Genomic DNA, 20,477 nt, shown 5'->3' on the forward strand with positions numbered 1-20,477 from the left:
ATTCTAATCTTTAATTTTGATTAAAATTTGTAATAAATAAAATTAATTGATCACAATATTAATCATCACATATTATTCTCAATGTACAATAATCTTAGAAAAATAGATAAACGGAATTTTTTCATATTAAATATTTTCTTAAATACTCCATTACTTTGGTAGTATTGTTAGAAAAATATTTTCACTTAGAAACTTTAAAGAATCACTACTCAAAATTTCTTAATATCTCATCATTAGATAAATTTTTTTTTATCCTTATATTTTTATATTCTATGAACAACCACAAAACAGATAAGTAATAAACATGAACTCTTGTATTTTCCTTCATCTATAAGTACATTTTAATCATCAACTATGGACCCTCAAAAACAAACAAAAAAAAATTAAGGCAACTTGCTACAAAAATTGAACAAAATGACATGGAAATAGCCCTCTTAAAATCGTACATCATATGGAAGATTAAAGGAGAATAAATGAAATGCAAGTGCTAAAAAGAGAAGGTCTTAAACTATCATGAAACCATAGTAAAATAACATGAAACTAAATTAAAATAACAAGTAAATAGTAACCAAAACAAGCTTAATATACAAAATAAACAAAGGTTGGGTAGAAAACAAAAGCAATTAGACCCATAGTTAAATGGCAAAAAAAAAAGTCAAACCTTCAAGAATCAAGCTATTTAGATGCCCAATGATGAACAAGGGTCCATCCAACCATTAAAAGCCATAATTTTCAACAAGAAACAAGCTCAAAGCAAAGTAATTTAAACTTGAAAAAAAAAATTGGGCTAAACTGAAAACAAGAAATTTCATTGATTAAGATATAATAAACAAAGTTTAAATGAAGAACAAAATGCAAATGTTGAGAAAATAAAATAAAGCTGAAATAAAAAGCAATAAAATGAAGAAAAAAATAGTTAAAATAGACCCAAGAAACTAAAGCAAAGTTAGCAAGAATGCTAACTGCTATGGTGTCATTTACAAAGAAGAACAAAAAATGCAAAGATGAAAAGATTACCTTAAGTTTCGGCTCTCTTTTTCTTAGTAAACCTTTCCTTTTTTTATGTCATTCCCTCTTCTTTCCACCAGCCTCATTTTTTTTCTTTTTCAGCATACCTTCTTCCTAGCTATTTGGTAGACTATTCTCATTTTTTCTTTTTTTTTTATTCCTTCTTTCTCTATTCAGCTTGCCTTATTTTTTTTAGTAGTTTTTTTTTTCCTTTTTTTTTTCATGTTTGTCTCTTTTTTTCTAGTCTCATCCAGTTCCTTCCTTTTTGACTGAACTCTCTAGCCTCCTTCAAGAATCAACCCCCTAAAAAATCTCATTTTAAATGAATATAAACCCTTCGATGAAATCTCATCGAAGGGTCAAAGCTTCTCTTTTCTTTTCTTTTCAAGGAACCACATTTAGTCATTGGATCAAGATCAATAAAAGACCCAATGGCCCACATTATTCACTATAAAAGTTAGATTTTTATATTCTTTAAACCCATGAAAAGACTATTTTACCCTTAATGCAAAGTTTTAGGTATCTAGTCCATTTTCTTAGAAATTAATGTTCCCACACTCATTTTTAGGATTTTAAAACACCAAAAATCATGAAATATTATAAAAGTGAGATCTAAAAAGTTTCATGAAAAATCTGAGCTCAGAAAGGTTAATTTATGAAAATACCTTTATAGGGGTATTTTGGTAATTTCACACTTTCTGGGGTATTCTATGATGTCAAATGCAACAAAAATCATGAAATATTATTAAATTAATGTATGAAAAGTTTTATGAAAATCCAAGCTTGGGAAGGTCAAATTATGAAAATACCCTTATAAGGGTATTTTAATAATTTTATACTTCCCTAGTGTAATAAAAATTTTTAGTGTTTTAAAATTCTCCAAATTTAATTTTAAACCACATTGATTCTAATTAGGTTGTGAACTTTGAGTATCGACCTTGGTTTTATTTAATTTGACCAAGTTTTATTCAATTTTGACTTTGTTTGACTAATTTTAACTTTATTGACTAAGTTTGATCGGATTTGACCAAAGTTGACTTTGGGATTTACTCATTTCATTTATTCTTTATTTCTTATGCATTCATGTGAAAATGTATCATCCATATAAATCTCATGTGAAAGAGTTTGATAGTAACCATACGGGTCTCATTTTTCTTTATTTATTAAACCTAATAATGATGCATTTTATGAGCTTTTTAAAGGGCTTTTTTTGGGCTTCAAATGGGTTTGGGTTAACCATACTAAAATATTCTGGATAAAATTTGGTGTCTACAACTGTAAATATCATAATAAATAAGTAAAATAAAAAGATGATGAATTGAATTAAATTTGTTTTAGATTTTATCATGGAGTGTGCCTACCAATGGACTATATCATAATTTAAATCTTTGAAAAGTCATTTCTTGTTCTAACTTTTTTCCTGAAAAAAATTGAATAAAAAGAATGAAATTATAAAAAATTATTTGACATAGCATTATTATTATAATCTTAATCAAAATGCTAAAAAAAATTAAAAAAAAAAGAAAATGTATACAAAAAAAATTAATGTACATAAAATTGAAAGAAATTTATGAAATATCAACTAAGCAATTTTTTGAGGAATTTCTTATGTGTCAAATAGTAAAGTTATCCATATAGGCATCTATGTAAGCAATACTTATTAAATACTTTTGTACTTTGTGATATAATATTACAAGTTTGAGACTCATGGGATGTACAAATTAATTTATCTATTTAAATATGTATAAGTACCTATAAATTATTATTCTTTCTAAACTTATAATTAAATTTTAGAAACTTATATATCATATATATTATGAAAAATTAAAATTTTGAAAAACAAAAAATGAAAAAATTTCAAATATATATTAAACAATAATTAAATTAAATTTCTTTAAATTTAAACCCAACATTCACACCAAGCAGCAAACGGCCAATGATTAAGAGTTAAAACATTCATGGCAATACCATTAAGAATTGAGCCAACAAGGAAAGCAAGGCTTCTAAAACACATGAAAGGTTTTCATCCAAAAATCCTTGTTAACATTGAAGTAACCAAGCAAGCTACCAAAGCAACAAGGTAGAGGGAAGAGGTGAATAGGGTAAATCGCTAGCTATCAAATTTGTAGTACTCATTTTCATGTTTGGTTTCATCATTCATTATTTTGTATATTGAAGGGAAGAACTTCTATAAAAATTGTTCAATTAAGGTCACCCCTCCCACGAAGATTATAAAAATTCAATTCAAGATCCTAAAAATGTTTTTAAAAGATGATGAAAAAACCACGAGTCTAATACAAATCTAATACTCTAAGTTCATAACTAAAGAAATTCAAATTCTTTTTATATTTTTAAAAATTAATTGAACATACGTTACATTATTTTTAAAATAACAAAAATATTGTTGAATGATAAATTTAGTTATAAAAAATTATTAGCATAATTTTATTTTCGTGAAATTGATTAAATTGTTAAAAAAAATAAGAAAAATGATAGGAGACGTTTACCAAAATAAAAAAAAATTAAAAAGAAAATTTATTCTTTATAGGACAAAAATATTTATTGCGCATGTATTACCATACCTTGATTATTGTAAATTGATCAAATTACTAAAAAAATATAAAAAAAGATTATAAGCATATACTAAAAATATAAAAAGAATTGAATGTACGTAATTGACTTGAAAAATTGAAAACCATAAGGTAAAGTAATAGAAACATCAATATTAGCGGAAGCAAAACCTAATTATACAAATTCGCACAAAGAGTACCTTTAGTGCCCAAATCTCTTTATACTTGCATGCTATGATTAAGCATTACACTGATTCCTACTAACCGAAGTTCTTTTCTTGGTTCAACCTTCACTGAAATGAATCGATCAACAATATTCATGGTAAGGTAGAGTGTTCTTGGCATAAGGTTGAATTTTTGGTGGACTATCAATCAACCAATCCATGAGGATAAATCTCATCTTTGCATTGATATCTAGCTGCATATCCATATAATCATGTACTCGACCATCATCTTGTATAAAAAGACTTATGATGTTAGAATATGAAATATATAGAAAATTATTAAAAGCGAAAGATTATTACTTTTGGGAGCTAGTAGCAATTGTAGATATCATTCACATATTCAGTGATAGCCAATTCATTGCCAACATCAGCTCCATTAATGTTTTCAATGGAATCTTTATGCTTATTTGTAAGACTACAAGCAGCCTAAAGTGAAATCAATTAATCAACAAATAGTAAATTAATAACGCAAGAAAAAAAATGTAATCAATTCTTCACTTGATCTATCTATCTATCTATTATCTTGCTTCAAGCAGAAAGGAGTGAAGTGAGGGTTTTAACTTCCTTAAAAATTATTCTCTTCGGCTAACAAGTTTACTTTTCTCAATATTTTCATTAGAGCTTATCACAATAGTAGTCTTAGGTTTTGGTTTGTCAACCTTGTCAACAAAAAAGCAAATTACATAAAATTTTTGTATCATACCTATTTGCATATGATACATGCATCATACCTTTGAAGGAAAATTAAGTTGTAAACTAAAAATAAAAAAATAAAAGATTTAGAATCTTAAGATAGTTCTTGGATGGCAATTAAGATATATGGATAATTGTTTGAATTTAAATAAACATAATAAATGATAAAAAAGAAATCCAATTCCTTCTAAATGCCATGTGTGTGTATATATATATATATATTTGAAACTAGTTTTTTAATTTGTGCCATGCATTGGAATTTTTTTATTGTTTTTAATAATTAAAAAATTTTATTAATCTTAATTTTTTTATATTACTTCAATAAAAAATGCAAACATTTATTGATTTTATTATGTATAATTATACATTCATAAATGTTAAGGAACAACTAAATAAAAGCTTATACATATTGTAATACTTTTTCAAAGTCAAAATTTTTGTAAAATTTCAAAGAATTATAAAAATTTTTTTCTTTTTCATAAAAATTATTTTTTCAATTCATTTACTAAACAATGAAAATTTTACTACTCGTTTTTTCTTATTCGGTCAAAAAAGCAAAGTTTAATTTTAAATAATCAAGATTTTTATTATTGGTTTATTTTATTTTTTTTTAGTGTTAGATATGTTGTAATCTACGCTTTTGGATTCCTCACATGATGTTGGTACAATTTCTTTAAAGTTTATATTCTTTCTATGTTTCATTGTACTTTTAATTATGGTTAGATATTTATAACCATTTCACTATATTTAATAAAATTTTACTTTGGCTTATTAAAAAAAAGTCAAAATTAATAATTGTTTATATATTGATATGAATATATAAAAAACATATCATTAGATTAAATTGTAAAAGTAATTTATATTAGCAAAATATTCTTAAATTATTACATCTTATAAAGCTAAACCAAAAATAAAACATCAAATAATAATAATAATAATAATGATTAAACTACCAAACATAATTATTAATTTGCTCATAACCATTTACATTTTATTAGTTCTTATTTTTACATATATACTTTAACATACATAGTTGTTTTTTTATTAGAACATAAACCAAATATACAAATTGAGAATTATATATAATTTAGATCTCTTGTAATTATGCATAACAAATATCTAGTTTAACTCTCTCTCTCTATATATATATATAAACATATGAACCAATTTATTTTAGAATAAATAAAATCTAGATGCATATATCATATAATGCAAATAAAACCTAATAAGTTTGAAGAAACAAACAAATAGAGGAAAATAATAAAAAAGAAAATATAATATAAAAAAAGTAATGAACTATACCTATTACCTAGTTGAAACCCAGCCAAATATGCACTCATTTTCCTTTCATTATTGAAATATAAAAAAACAAAAACAAAAATCAATATTATAAAAAGAAAAACAATCCAACACCATCATAAACTTATTGTTAAAACTAAAAGAATAAAAATAAAAGAATAATAAAGGCATAAAATGACTTTACCTATTCATAAGTATGATGTGGTTATTATTTTTTCTAGCTTTTGTCCATTTTTGTCAAAATCCATAAATCATAATCATCAAATAGAAAAATGATTACATTCTTCAATTTCTAATTCTAATAATAATAAATAAAATAACATTGGTTAAAAGGTGATACACTCACTTTATGAGTTTTTTTTTATTTTTATTTTGGGATTTTGATTTTAGCAAATAAAAATTTATTAAGCGCACACACACACACACAAGCACACATACACACACATATGCACCTAGAGTTATGACTAACTTTAAAAAGAAAAAGATAAATTATAATTTAATATATTTAAATTCAAAATTTATGTAAAATTTCTAATTTTTGATAAAGTTTGATTTGAATTTAAATAATTACTCAAAAATATTAAATTTATTTAATTTATTAAATAAAATTATTTGACAATAGATAAAAGTTTGATAAGCCTATATATATATATATTTGGAATTATGATTAAATTAAAAAAAGTAATTTATAATTTAATATATTTAAATTTAAAATTTATATAAAATTTGTAATATTTTATAGATTTTGATTTGACCAAATATACAAATTGAGAACGTATATATAATTTAAATTTCTTATACTTATGCATAGTAAATATCCATTTATATATATATATATATATAAACATATGAACCAATTTTTTTTTTAAATAAATCAAATCAAAATGTATATATCATATAATGTAAATAAAACCAAATAAAATGTTGGATGAAACAACCAAATAGAGGAAAAAAATAGAATATGAAAAAAATAATGAACTATACCTATTACCTACTTGAAACCAATCTAAATATTTACTTATTTTCCTTTCATTATTGAAATCTTAAATAAATAAATAAATATTATAAAAACAAAGAAAAAACAATCCAACACCATCGCAAACTTATTTTTAAAACTAAAAAAAAAATAATAAAAGAAATAAAAGAATAATAAAGACATGAAATGAATTTACTTGTTCATGAGTATGAAGTGATTATTATTCTTTCTAATTTTTACCCATTCCTGTTAAACTCATAAACCATAATCGTCAAATAGAAAAAAGATTGTATTGATCAATTTCTTATTCTAATAATAACAAATAAAATAATATTGGTTATCGGGTGATGCTCTCATTTTATGAGCTCTTTATTTTTATTTTGAGATTTTGATTTTAGTAAATAAAAATTGTATTAAGCTTACACATACACATATAATATATATAATAGTTACCCAAAAATATTTAATTTATATAATTTATTAAATAAAATTATTTAACAACAAATAAAAGTTTGTTAAGCCTATATATATTTGGAATTATGATTAAATTACAAAAGAAAGATAATTTATAATTTAATATATTCGAATTTAAAATTTATGTAAAATTTTCAACATTTTATAGATTTTGATTTGAATTTAAATAATTATCCAAATATATTAAATTTACATAATTATCCAAACATTTTAAATTTAAATAATTTATTAAATAGAGTTACTTAATAAATAATATAATATAAATATTATCTTATGTCTCATAAAGAGAGACTATCCATGTAGGCATCCATGTCAACATATTTTATCCGATAATTTTGTATCCTGTAATATATATGTATATTAGATTAGATTAGACATGAACTTAGTAGTTTTAATTGAAAATGGATATAAAATGCTCTAATTGTTCTTAATATTAAGGAATTTAATATGAAAAAGCTATTTAAATTTTAAATGTTATATATATATATTTTAAAAAGAGTAAATTTTGAGATAAATTTTATCTTATTTAAATTAAGATATTAGATAAAACAATTGAAAGATTTAAATAATCCTAACTTTTAAAATTTCAAATATTTTTAAAATTAAATAATTAATTGAATAAGATTATTTAGTAAATAATTAAAATTAAATTATTATCCTATGTGTAAAAATCATAAACTATCCACATAAATGTCTATGTGGAGTAACTTATCATATAACTTTATATGTTATAATATATATATATATATATATATTAGATGACATCTTCAATTGTTATTTAATTACACAAAACAATCTTATGCAAAAAATTTATGAAAATTTTCATCTAAAATCTTTTTATATATATCATATTAATTCTTATTTTTTAATTCATAAGAACTAACATTTCCCAAATTTATCTTTTAATAAAATTAAACAATAAATTAAAAAAAGAAACGTATGCATGACAGGCAGACTCCCACAAAACCTCGAAGGCTCAAAATAACCACACTAGGTATAGCCACACTGCCCAGTGCGCACACGCCACACAACCCTCCAGCCTCTACTCTTCCCAATTTAGCCAGACTACGCTACACAAAATTCACTCACTCTTCACAAACTCTTCCGCTTTTCTCAGTCACTCTCTGGCTTCTCGACTCTGTCATAAATGTTGCTCGTCTCTCTCTCACAAAGACCTAATTCCATATAACCCTAAATCGGTAAATCCCCTCCGCTAATCGACACACTCACAAACCTCTGGCCCTCCGCCTCCTTCCTCCACACCGATTACGACACAGTCAGGCCACAAACTCCCCCAGTCCCTAGTGACAGATTCAGAGGATTTTTTTCCAATCCCATTCAACAGCGATTAGCTGCAATTTTCAACAAAAAAAAGGGTAATTTTAACTTGCTCTTACCTTCAAACTACTTATTCTTCCGCACTTGATCTTGATTGGGTTTGATTGGGGATGAAGTTGGGTGAATTGAGTTGATTCAAGATCTGGGCTTGCCAGTTCTGTTTTATGTTTTTTGGTTTCTCTTTCTCACGTTCTCGGCTTCGGCTAAGAATTGAATTATTGGTTTTTGTTTTTTTATGTGATTTCTGTTTGGTTGGCATGTGATTGAACGATTGTTTTTGCTTTTAGCGGATTGATTTTTTTTTTCGTTTTAAAATTCAGAACCGGAAAACGGGGAAGGTGGCAATATTAGACTGTTATTTCCTCTATCCCCGTCATGCCATTTTTCAGCGGCCGTTACGTACAGTTTTAAACTTGTGTCAAATTCACTTCCGTTTTTCCTCGATAACGGTGGCCGACTGTGGCCCAACCGCGGAATAGCGGCAGCTACGCTGCTACTCCACCGTTATTTAATTCCATGCAGTTATGTCATTGCAACACTCTTCCCTAGAGCTTCGAGTCCACTCATAGTCGGAAAATTTTAGGTAGTTTAGTCATTCGGACACGGCGCGTATGTAGACAATCTATTTGTTAAATTGTCTACAAGAAAGCTTCTCCCAAATTTATCCTTCATTTATAGAATACAATTATCTGGACAAAGATTTTCTGTTTTGGTGATCTGATATTTTGGTAAAGGAACTGTTGGAATGTGATAAAATATTTTCCTTGATGCTATCTCATCGCTTCTACTTGAACAGACAAATTTTGAGAGGGACTATAGGCTGCCTGCTCCTACTAAAAATGATAAATACATTGGTTCTGCCTAGGCCTAGCAAAGTATGTATGATCTTCATTATTATCAACTTCCACTTTTTTCTTTTTCATTAAGAGCGGATGCTTTTGCAATCTGATATTACTGGTTATAACCATTTTAGTTTTAAAAGGAAAGGAGCTTTATTTATCTAAATCAGATTCTCTTGTAAACTATGTTTGCTTCTTTAAACAGGTATACCAGTGATGGTTGAAAAAAAGAAAAAGCACTGCTCATTGCTGCTACTTGGTACATAATAGTGATATTGTGATTGATATCTCTTATTCTAAGTTTTTTCCTCAATATAATGCAACAATATGATATAATTCAGTCCTAGTTTTATATAACAGAAGAATCATTTTGATGAAGTTTCTTATCAATTAATAATAAGATATTATATCCATTGATAATGGGTTCTTCATTCACTGTTCTTTGATGTTTGACCATTACTCAGTTTGGTGGTTTTGCTTTGCCTTAATACCTGGAACTTGTTTCTTTTGTTTTAGGCATTGAAGTTCTCCTCTACAAAAGTTGACAGATCAACGAAATCAAAGTACAGGGGTCCAAAGATGGAGCTAACCCTAACTCAACCTGATGATTGGCATCTTCACCTTCGTGATGGTGACCTTCTTGAAGCTGTGGCCCCTCACAGGTAGGGATGTCAATGGATAGGATAGAGCATTTCCTATTCCCATCTCCGAATTTTTATATTATACCCATTCCTGTACCCATATGCAATGGATATTTTAAATTTATCTCCATCCCCATCCTCATGAGTATTTAATGGGTATGGGTAATCCTTATACCCATAACTTAAAAAAGAAAATAAAAAATAAAATTTATTTTTTTTAATTTTTTAATTTTTATCTTGTATATATAGGTAATTTTTTTATAAATATATATTAATATATATATTTTTAATAAAATATATTAATTCTAATTAATCTAAAATAATAATTTATATTATTTAATAAAAAAATTATTTACTAAATATATATATAAATATTTATAAGGTATGGGTACGGGACGGGTACATATCCAATCAAAATTTAAAATCATACTCATTCTCATCCCGGTACCCATAATATAATATCTATCCCCATCTCCATTCCAATAAAAAATCGGGTTCCCCATTGGATATGGGGTAAGATTGACATCCCTACTTACAAGTTCTTTTACTCTAACAACATTATATCATAGTTGACTTTAGGAGTTTTCAAAATTTTCCTATAACCAAGTTGACTAAAATCACTGTTGCAAGTCAGTTAAACCAGTGTTTTGGTTAATGTCTTAAATAATTAAAGTTTCATTGAGTTTTTCGGTCACTTATGGTTTCGAAATTTATATACTGGGTAAACCAATTTGAAATTTAAAATTTAAAATTTATTATTTGAAAACTATTTATCAGATACTGATTGAAACTATCCCCATATTATATTTTCACTTTGTCCACAGATCCTAACCTCATGGCTCTGTTTAAGTCTCAGCTCTTGCTGCTCCTTTGCTATAGTCCGTCCATATAGTAACATTTACTGCTTTCTTGACATCAGTGCCAACTTGTGGGCATGCTTGTACTTAGTTTTTCTTCTTCCTTTCTTATTGAGCTTAGAGTCTTGCATTTTCTTAAGATTGAGAATTTAATCCCTTTTTTTTCAATTCTTATTTCGTCTCTTTTCTTTTTCAATCTATGATCATAAATGCTTTATTTAGTTGAATTTTTTCATTTCTACGAAAGGCGTTTATATGAATTCCTTTTGCAATTAGAACAAATACATTGTTTTGAACTTTTCTTCTTTCCCGCTTTAAATGTTACTGATTTTTGGCCAACAAAAAAAAAAAACAATTGTACTACCTTCTTTTCAGTTCTATGATGTGTTGATCCTTATAAAAATTTCCTTACACAATTTATTATATACTATTGATTGATTTTTTTAAGTGTCTAATTATCTATTCCATTGAAATTATCATACTTTTCCCCATTTTCTTCTATTTCAGTGGATTTATAATTCATTTTTTAGATGTGTGCATGTTTTTGTTTGTGCAAAATCTCCAAGTCCCCCTTATGCAACGAGAATGTTTAATCCGCTTGCTGCCTTGTATTTTTTTATTAATCTTAATTGAGCATCAATGTTTCTAGCCATTTTTTATTCTTAAACAGAGAAGAAAAAGATTAATCATTTCTTGCTTTGATCTAAGTTCAGTCTAAGGAAACTCTTACAATCTATATATATCAGTTCCAGGTTTAAGATCTACTTATTAATATTTTGGTTTCTGAACGTAGTGACTGAATTAATTGACACATTTGAGTTTCTCAGTTAAGTGGTTATCTTAATCACTTGGTCTGTTTTGGTTTAAAAAATTACATGTTGGATTAATTCGGTTTTAACAAATCTTTGACCTAATTAACCAAACTGATCATTTCCTCACATCTAGTTAACTTGAATTACATCTTCAATTTAGGAGGAAATTATCTGTTTATACATTTATGATTGTGGTTTTCATTTTTATTTTTAATTAGTATTATACCTGTAGTGCAAATCATTTTGGAAGGGCAGTAGTGATGCCAAATTTGAAGCCTCCCATTACGACCACTGCTGCAGCTATTGCTTATCGAGAATCCATCTTGAAAGCAGTGTCTGCTGGTAGCAACTTCACTCCACTAATGACACTATATTTAACAGATACTACCAGTCCTGATGAGATCAAGCTTGCTAGTAAGTCTAGCTTATATTCAATATGGTAACTAGGACTCTTATTTGTTTCACATGCAGAAAACCATTACCTAGTTCCTTTCTTTCTTTGCTGTTGGAGGCTTTTGCAGTTTTGGCCCTTTTAAATATAGTTATTCATTTAGAATAATAGAGCAACTAACTTGAAAAGGTGACTCCTCTTATTCGTAATTTGGCACTTTTTGTTCTCGCTTGATGTATTGACAGGAAGAAGTGGAGTTGTTTTTGCTGTTAAGTTGTACCCTGCTGGCGCAACCACAAATTCTCAAGATGGTGTTACTGATCTGTTTGGGAAATGCCTACCAGTTCTTGAAGAGATGGTTGAGCAAAACATGCCATTACTGGTAATTTGAACTGTATTAAGGTCACTATAATTGTTGGTTAACTACAAGGCTCTTGTACATTGGGAAAGATCATGAGTTAGCATGCAGTAGAAACTAGAATGTTTGAACAAGCAACATTATACCAATGCATATGATGGAACTTGGTAATATAGTACCTTAACATTTTATACAACAGTGTTCATCTATCTCTAAAATGACAAATGACTTTTATAAACAGGCAGCTTCCTTCTTTCTTGCTTATATGTTGAAGTTTTTAAAGCTGCTTTCCCAAATATGTGATCTCTGAGATACAATTAGAAAAACAAAACCAGCCTAAATCACCTTTTCAAAACATCAAAACATTGTGTTATGCTTTAGTTTTGTTGCTTACAGCTTACTCAAATAATGAATTCTTTTTTGGGTAAGAGAGTGTGTGAAATCTTATCTTATTTATAGGTTCATGGAGAGGTCACAGATTCTAATGTTGATGTCTTTGATCGTGAGAAAGTGTTCATTAACACTGTTTTGCAACCTTTAATTCAAAGGCTTCCAAGATTAAAAGTCGTGATGGAGCATATCACCACTATGGATGCTGTTAGATTTGTTGAGTCTGGTAAAGAAGGTAAACTTAATTTCTTTTAAGGAAGAAAATTTACAATTTGCTTGTTTTAGCTGTAGAAATCATCCATGTCTTTTTATTTTCTTCCTTGTTTTCTCATTTAGCTCATAAGTTTTTTGTTTTCACCTTAAGGATTTTTGGCTGCAACTGTTACACCACAACATCTTCTTCTCAATAGAAATGCTCTCTTCCAAGGAGGATTGCAGCCACATAATTATTGCCTTCCAGTACTCAAAAGAGAAATCCATAGTATGTTCCATTCAACATTTGCCATAGTGCTGCAAATATGCATTGATATCTATAAATGGATTGTTGAACTTCTTCTTTTATGCATTAGAATTAGTTTTTACCAATTCTTGCGTTAGTGCAAAACATAATGTAATTATAATATAGGAGTATTTTTTGTTGCTTATGGTTTTAAAATTCATCAGTATTTCTTATAATAATTGTGTCTTAACAGACCTTTATGCGTTCTTCTCTTACCTAGGACAGGCAATTGTTTCAGCTGTGACCAGTGGAAGCAAAAGATTTTTCCTTGGAACTGATAGTGCTCCCCATGAGAGACAAAGAAAAGAATGTCCTTGTGGTTGTGCAGGCATTTACAATGCCCCTGTTGCATTATCACTCTATGCCAAGGTCTTTGAAGAGGTAATTTTCGTCATTATTTAATTATAAGTTTCTTCCTACCTTTTTCATAAACCCTGCAGCAGATTTAGAATCATAGATAAGCCAGCATTAATGGGATTAAGGGGAGGTTGGTTAGGGATTGTGAACGTTTAGATTTACTGCTCCAACAAGGTATATGTATATTTTTCACTGGTTGATAAACTTGTGAAAGTTACCGTGTCTCTCCTATGGGATTATGAAAATAGTTCAGCATGGATTGGCAAAAATTTGTGCTTAAAACATGTTAGGGATATATTATGCTTCTCATCATTGAAATAGTAGATGGCTATTTTTTAGATAATTCTATGTAGGTATGAATTAAACTTCAAAACAACTGACTTGATGGGGATTTGTAGGAAATAAAGCTTGTTGATCTTGCACATTGTACCTAGTTGTAAATGGAGCTTGTCACCTACAATTATTGCACTATAATTTTCTAATCACAATAATGAATTGCTTAGAGTCCAACAAAATATTATATGGAGCCCACACATATAGCGATGGACCTTTTTTTTCTTTTTGTTTTGGATAATTGAATTTTGTTTATTCATACAAAGAAGGGCAATTCCTTGCTAGAAAGAAGTACAAAATGGTAAAATCCCAACAAATTCAATTACAATTGAAGGTCAAATAATAAAATGAAATCCCTAGTTTATAGCTTTTAACTAACTGATTACAATTAACTAACAGAAGAAAAGCTGCTAATGCCCCAGCTTCTACATGGGTCAACATTTAATGAAGATGTGGGTGTATGAGACAAAGAACCTAGTGTAGCTGGGATATAACCAACTAATTGATTAAACAACTCTTCAGGAGAATGTTGGAGTGTTTTCCGTTTTCCTTTCCCTCCAGATATAATAGATATATCCTGTCCAACCTAGTCTTAACAAGATTGAATGAAAAGACTTCCCATGTTGTGGCCTGAGCGAATTCTGCATACCAGTCACCAGAAACTATTTGAATAAAAGATGTTTGCAGAACACTACTCCAAACACCCTTTGAGTAGCTGCAAGTAAAAAATAGATGATCTCTACTCTCCTCAACATCTGCATAAACAGCTAGAAGTAGAAAATAAGTAAATGCCCTAAAATTTTCATCTGGACAAAGTATTGAATCTATCTCAAACTGCTAACCGAGTGATAAAAGAGAACTTGGGAACATGGTCTTGGAACCAGACCAATCAATGCGAGAGAAGGTGAGGTTTGCTGGTTCATAAAAAACTTAAGGTAGCAGCCGTATTAAAATTTTGCCCAAGAAAGAAGCCTGCCAGATAATCTTATATTGAATATTCTGGATAAATAATTCCAAATAGCCCTATTTGAACCTCCAACATAGCATTTGATCTTGCAGGGTTTCAAAACCAATCATCTCCTCTACTAACAGCACCGACTTTTGCTTCCTCACTAAGAGCTGAAGCCTGCAACAGTTTCCTCCCTTATTTATCTATTCATGGACATGGGGATGCCAATTGTCATACCAAAGAAAAGATTTTTCTCCATCTCTAATGATATGGTGAATCAAAATTTCTGGCAAAAGGTCTTATCTTAAACATTTTTCTTCAACTCCAACTGCATAGGCTGGGAGTTTTAACCTGTCAAAAACATTGAGGTTTTAATGGATAAGTTTTAATCCAAGCCATTCCTGTAGTGGTGGACCTTCATATAATACTTTGTTGTGATTGGATAATTGTAAGATTCTATTTAAAGTAATTGTAGGTGAAGTGCTCTCATTTGTACAGCTCCAGTTGATCCACTTCATCTACCTGGAGAGGATCAGGTTTTAGCCATAAGATTTGATAAATAACAAAGACTAAAAGATATATGCGGAGAACCCCTTCTCCCCTTGGACGTGTTTGGAGACCCCGACGCTTTAAATATAGTTGCTTATATTTCTCAAAATAATAGTTTATAATAGCTCCTACATCCTCATCGATATAGTCCGATCCTATCCTTTATATCATATTTTGAAATCAATTAGAGAGGATGTCATCTGTTGACAATACAGTTGTTTTCAGTTGCAATTATTACTTGTCTATGTTAATCTAATACTAGACTTTTCTTCTAGACAATTGAATACATAGATAGGTAACATTTTAATTTCAATTTATCTAAGTCACTTTTGTGTTATTGTAGGTGGGTGCACTTAATAAATTAGAAGCATTTACAAGCTTCAACGGACCGGACTTCTATGGTCTCCCAAGGAACAACTCAAAGATTAAATTGATGAAGACTACATGGAAGGTGCCAGAGTCTTTCTCATTTTCTTTTGGTGATATCATTCCAATGTTGGCAGGTGAAACTCTTCAATGGCAACCAGGCTTCTCTTGATTCAATCTTGACTCTTTTTTTTTTTTTCTTTTTATTTCTTTGGATAAAACATTTGAGTACCATTCTGAAATATGATTTATCTAGTTGATCACACGCAGTGGGAAAAGTCTGTTATTGGATAAAAGTTAAAAGAGTAGAGCACTAAAGCTAAGACTTAGAATCTCTACTCTTAATCTCATCTTAGCTCATCATTTGAGAGCCCAGGTACTTCATCCTTCGGATAGAATTTTTGTGGTATTCTTTTTCTAGGTTTTAATTGGGAACTGGAAGTTAATTTTTGCCAAAAACCTCGTTTCGTAAAATTAATGGCTTTCAAATGGTAAACCCATTCTCATATGCACATCAGCTACAAATTCTCTTTTATCCTGTACCCCTTTTTGGTATCTCTCTCACTTCTGTTGCCTGTGCTTCAATTTCAGCTATTCAACCCTAGAATTAGTCCTGGAGGAAAGAATGGTTTTGTATCGATTGAGGAATTTTGTCAAGCACCTGATGCAAGCCACGAATCAACAATGTTTTCTTTGTTAATGTACAAAATATCGACAGAAATATTACAATTTTACATTCTTAAAAAATAAAAATAAAAATATGACCACTTTACAAGTCACTCAACTAATTATACCGATTAAATTAGAAAATCATGCGTAACTTAGCTTCATTCCAAACCGAGGAGTTTCGCTCCGAAATCCATCGCCTTTCCTCTCGATGAAAATGGTCTTCTTGATCATGAAACAAAAGTGCCTGGATTATGTCTGCTCTGCTTCCTCTTCGGCTTAATCCTTTTTTACATTCTTATTTTTCCTTTTTATAAGAATTACATTGTTATTTTCAAACTAAAATTAAATATTTTATTTTTTATTTATTCAATCAAAATAAGCTTCTCTATTTCACTTTTTATTTAAATTTTAATTCAACTTTAAATAGAAATGAGGGGCGAGAATCACTTGACTATCACCTAAGGCAGGTCATCTTATTTATAAAGGGTGATTCTAAAAACACCCTCTTTTTTCTCTTTACATCCATATTGTTTTTTTAATTTTTTTAGGTGAAATTACTTATTTATTCTTTTCATTTTAATTTTAAAGTTTTCAAATATACATTTTTGGTACATTATATAACTTATTGGATTTTCATATTTGATAAGTTAAAAAAAAATACATTTAGGTTTGGAAAAACTTTAATTGAAAGAAAATATCTTAAAAAAGTTTTAAGCTTCTGGATATGTAAATTTAAAAATTTTTAAAAGGTTATAGATATGCAATTCTAAAAACTTTTAAGAGCTTGTGGAAAAGGTTTTGAAAGAGATGAGAGAAAAAATGGGGGTGTATTTAGAAGAAGTAATTTAGGGTATGCCCTCTTTGTTTGTGCTTTTTTTTTTACCTTTTATTTTTTAATATTTAATAAATTTCTTTTAAAACTATAAAAATATATTTTTAAAAATTTTACTTTTTATGCTTGAGATTTATTTATACTAAACTTTTCTTTCATGTGTTTCTTTTTTGCCCTTATTTAATTTTTAATTTTAAAAAAAATTTAAGAAATATGTTTTAGATTATTTTTTAAGTCCCTTTTAATTTCATAATTTTTAAGGAAAAAGAAACGCATGTCAATTCTGTATTTGATGTTTATCTTTTTTTGGTATTTTCTTTTTAGTTTTTTAGATTTTTAAAATTCATGATATATATTTTTTATAAAAAAAACATTATCATTGTCGATGTCGTGTGGCAACTTGAGTTTTTTTCTTTTTTATTTTTTCGCTTTTCATTTTCTTCCCTTTTTTCTTTTTTTTTTTTGTTTTTTAAATTAGATAGCTTTATGAAGGAAAAAAAGGTAAACGAATGTGTACATGTGGTATTCTATTTCATATTTTTCTTTACACCCTTTTTTTTTTTTAAATTTCAATTAGATAGTTCTTGCACCAAAAAAAATTGGTACATAAATTTTTGAAAAATAATATTAATGAAGGTATATATGCCAAAGTAACTTGTATATGATGGGTTTCAATTCTTTCGAATCCAATAGATTTTTTTTTTTTTGAGATAGAATCAAATTTTTTTCTTAAAAAATCGAGGCCAAGTCATATATAAGTTTAGAGTATTTTGTCCAGCTTGAGTGTATATAAATATATGTTTTATTATTTATTTAATTTTTTATTTATATATGTATTATATTAATAAAATTATTAGTTGATATCTCAATTTAATAAATCTATGTGTCATTCCCATTTGACTTCTTTTTTTCTTTTTCTTTTGTAAATTTTATTTAAATATTAATTTTTTTTTAAATTAGATAAATTTTGTAAGAAAAAATCAATAGATGTATGGATGATAAAATAACTCATCCAATGGATTTATATTTTATCCGATCTAATATGAGTCGATTTTTAAAATTTTGAGATTAGGTCAACATATTTTATTTTTAAAAATAGGGATCAAGCCAGAGATAAGTTTACGATTTTTTGTCTTACCCTGAGTATATATATATATATATATATTATATTTGTAATTTTTTATTCAATATTTATATTTATATTATTATATTAATATCTTAATTTAATAAAAGTATTTTATTTGGATATAGTTAAAATGTAATACATCCATCTATTATATAAATTTTGCTCACTTTGGCTTTTACTTAGACTTTCATTTAAAGTGTGACCGGACACCTTATTTTTGCCAACTCTTTTTTTTTTTGCTTTAATTTTTAAAAATTTATATAAATTTGTTAAAAAATCCAATCAAGTTGTCCACGAGGCATTCCGATTTGATTTTTTTGTCTTTTTTTTTAATTACGTAAATTTTGTAATGAAAGAAGTTGATGAATAGGGATGATAAAATAATTAATATCTAAAGGATTTTAATTCAATTAGATATGATAGGAGACACTTTTTTTCTCTCTTTTTTATTTTTTTCTTTTTAATTTATCTTTTATTAGATAAATTCTATAAAAAAAAATGTCAATAAAGGTTTCCACGTAGCATCCTCATTTTTTTTAAATTTTCTTTCATATTTTTTTCTTGTTTTTGTTTCTTGTTTTTTTTTTTTTTAAATTAAATAAATTTTACAACAAAATAAGTGGTTGATAATGATGAAAAAAAATTCAATATTTAATAGCTTGCTATCCATCTTAATTCAATATAGACATTTTTGTGAAAAATTGGTATTGACTCAAATCGGGTTGGATTTTTTATATAAAACCTATATGTGTCAAAAGTGGATTTTGGGAGCTTTGCCCCAAGCCACCATGATATATATAAAAGTATATATTTTATTATTTATTTAATTTTATATTTATATATATTATATTAATAAAATTATTATTTTATATCTTAATTTAACATATTAATATTTTAAATTCAATTTTAATGTCAACATGACACCTTAATTATCTCTCTTTTTCTTTTTTTTTTTTAAATTTTCTCTCTTTTTTTGTTGTTTTTTCTTTTTTTTTTAATTAATCAAGTTATTATTTAATATTTTAATTTGAAAAATAATATTTTATACTCAATTGGAATGTTCACACGATACCCCTAATGAACTCATTTTTTCTTTTAATTTTTTTTTGTTTTCTATGCTTTTTCTGTTAAATTAAATTTGTTAAAAAAATTAGACCAATGGAGATATCTACATAGCACTTCCATATGGTTTTTTTCTCTTTTGTTTTTTTTTTTTGTTTTGGTATTTTTAATTAGAAAATTGTGCAACAAAAAGTTGTCGATCGATGGAAATGCCAAAACAATTCATATCCAATGATTTTTGATCCATCCCAATTTGATAGGGGATATTTTTTTAAATTGAAATCGAGTTGGGACAGATCGAGTTTTTTTATAAGTTACGAGATTGAGATGAAAATATATTTAAAATACTTTGTCTTGATTCATTTGGGTGTATATATAAAAATATATTTTATTTTTAATTTAATTTTATATTTATATATATGCATTTTATTAATAAAATTATTATTTATACTATAATTTAAGAAATTAGTATTTCTAACTCAATAAGCTTTCCATATGACATCTTCTATGAGCTTATATTTTTTTTCTTTTTTTACTTTTTTATGATTTTTTGTTTTATATTTTTATTTTTTAGATTTTGCTATTAGAAAGTCAATTTAAATATTTGTGAGTTACCATCTTTTTGTCATTTTTAATTGGATAAATTTTGCAAAAAAAGTCAATGAATAAAAATAAAAAATAAAAAAATTTTAACCCGTGATAATGCGCGAATATTCACTAGTATTTTTAAAAGTTGCTTTAATGAAAACTTAATTGTAGAATTTTTTTTGTGACATTAAAATGATGTGGGATGTCAAATTTTCAAACAAATGTCTTTAGGCTTGGCGTAATTTAACCTATATTAATGCAAAAAATCTTTTACCTT

General features: G+C 27.2%; 1 protein-coding gene across 5 annotated transcripts; it reads left to right on the plus strand.

Annotated features, from left to right (window-relative positions):
• Window positions 1-8,251: 8,251 nt before the first annotated feature.
• Window positions 8,252-16,259, plus strand: LOC111292665 (dihydroorotase, mitochondrial-like). Of its 5 annotated transcripts, XM_022885157.2 has the most exons (10): window positions 8,252-8,620; window positions 9,379-9,457; window positions 9,627-9,680; window positions 9,938-10,083; window positions 11,964-12,145; window positions 12,368-12,504; window positions 12,940-13,105; window positions 13,235-13,351; window positions 13,590-13,750; window positions 15,901-16,259. In XM_022885157.2, the coding sequence occupies exons 4-10, from the start codon at window positions 10,001-10,003 to the stop codon at window positions 16,093-16,095; spliced, it is 1,041 nt and encodes a 346-aa protein (XP_022740892.2). In that variant the 5' UTR covers window positions 8,252-8,620; window positions 9,379-9,457; window positions 9,627-9,680; window positions 9,938-10,000; the 3' UTR covers window positions 16,096-16,259. The 5 variants fall into 5 exon arrangements, with proteins under 5 accessions (XP_022740892.2, XP_022740894.2, XP_022740893.2 ...); XM_022885158.2 differs by lacking the exon at window positions 9,627-9,680 and having other exon boundaries at window positions 8,334-8,620; XM_089766854.1 differs by lacking the exon at window positions 9,379-9,457 and having other exon boundaries at window positions 8,490-8,620.
• The last annotated feature ends 4,218 nt before the right edge of the window (window positions 16,260-20,477 follow it).

This window comes from Durio zibethinus, chromosome 10 (assembly GCF_047325235.1).
Source record: "Durio zibethinus cultivar Kanyao isolate XHJ-2024 chromosome 10, ASM4732523v1, whole genome shotgun sequence".
NCBI lineage: Eukaryota > Viridiplantae > Streptophyta > Magnoliopsida > Malvales > Malvaceae > Durio > Durio zibethinus.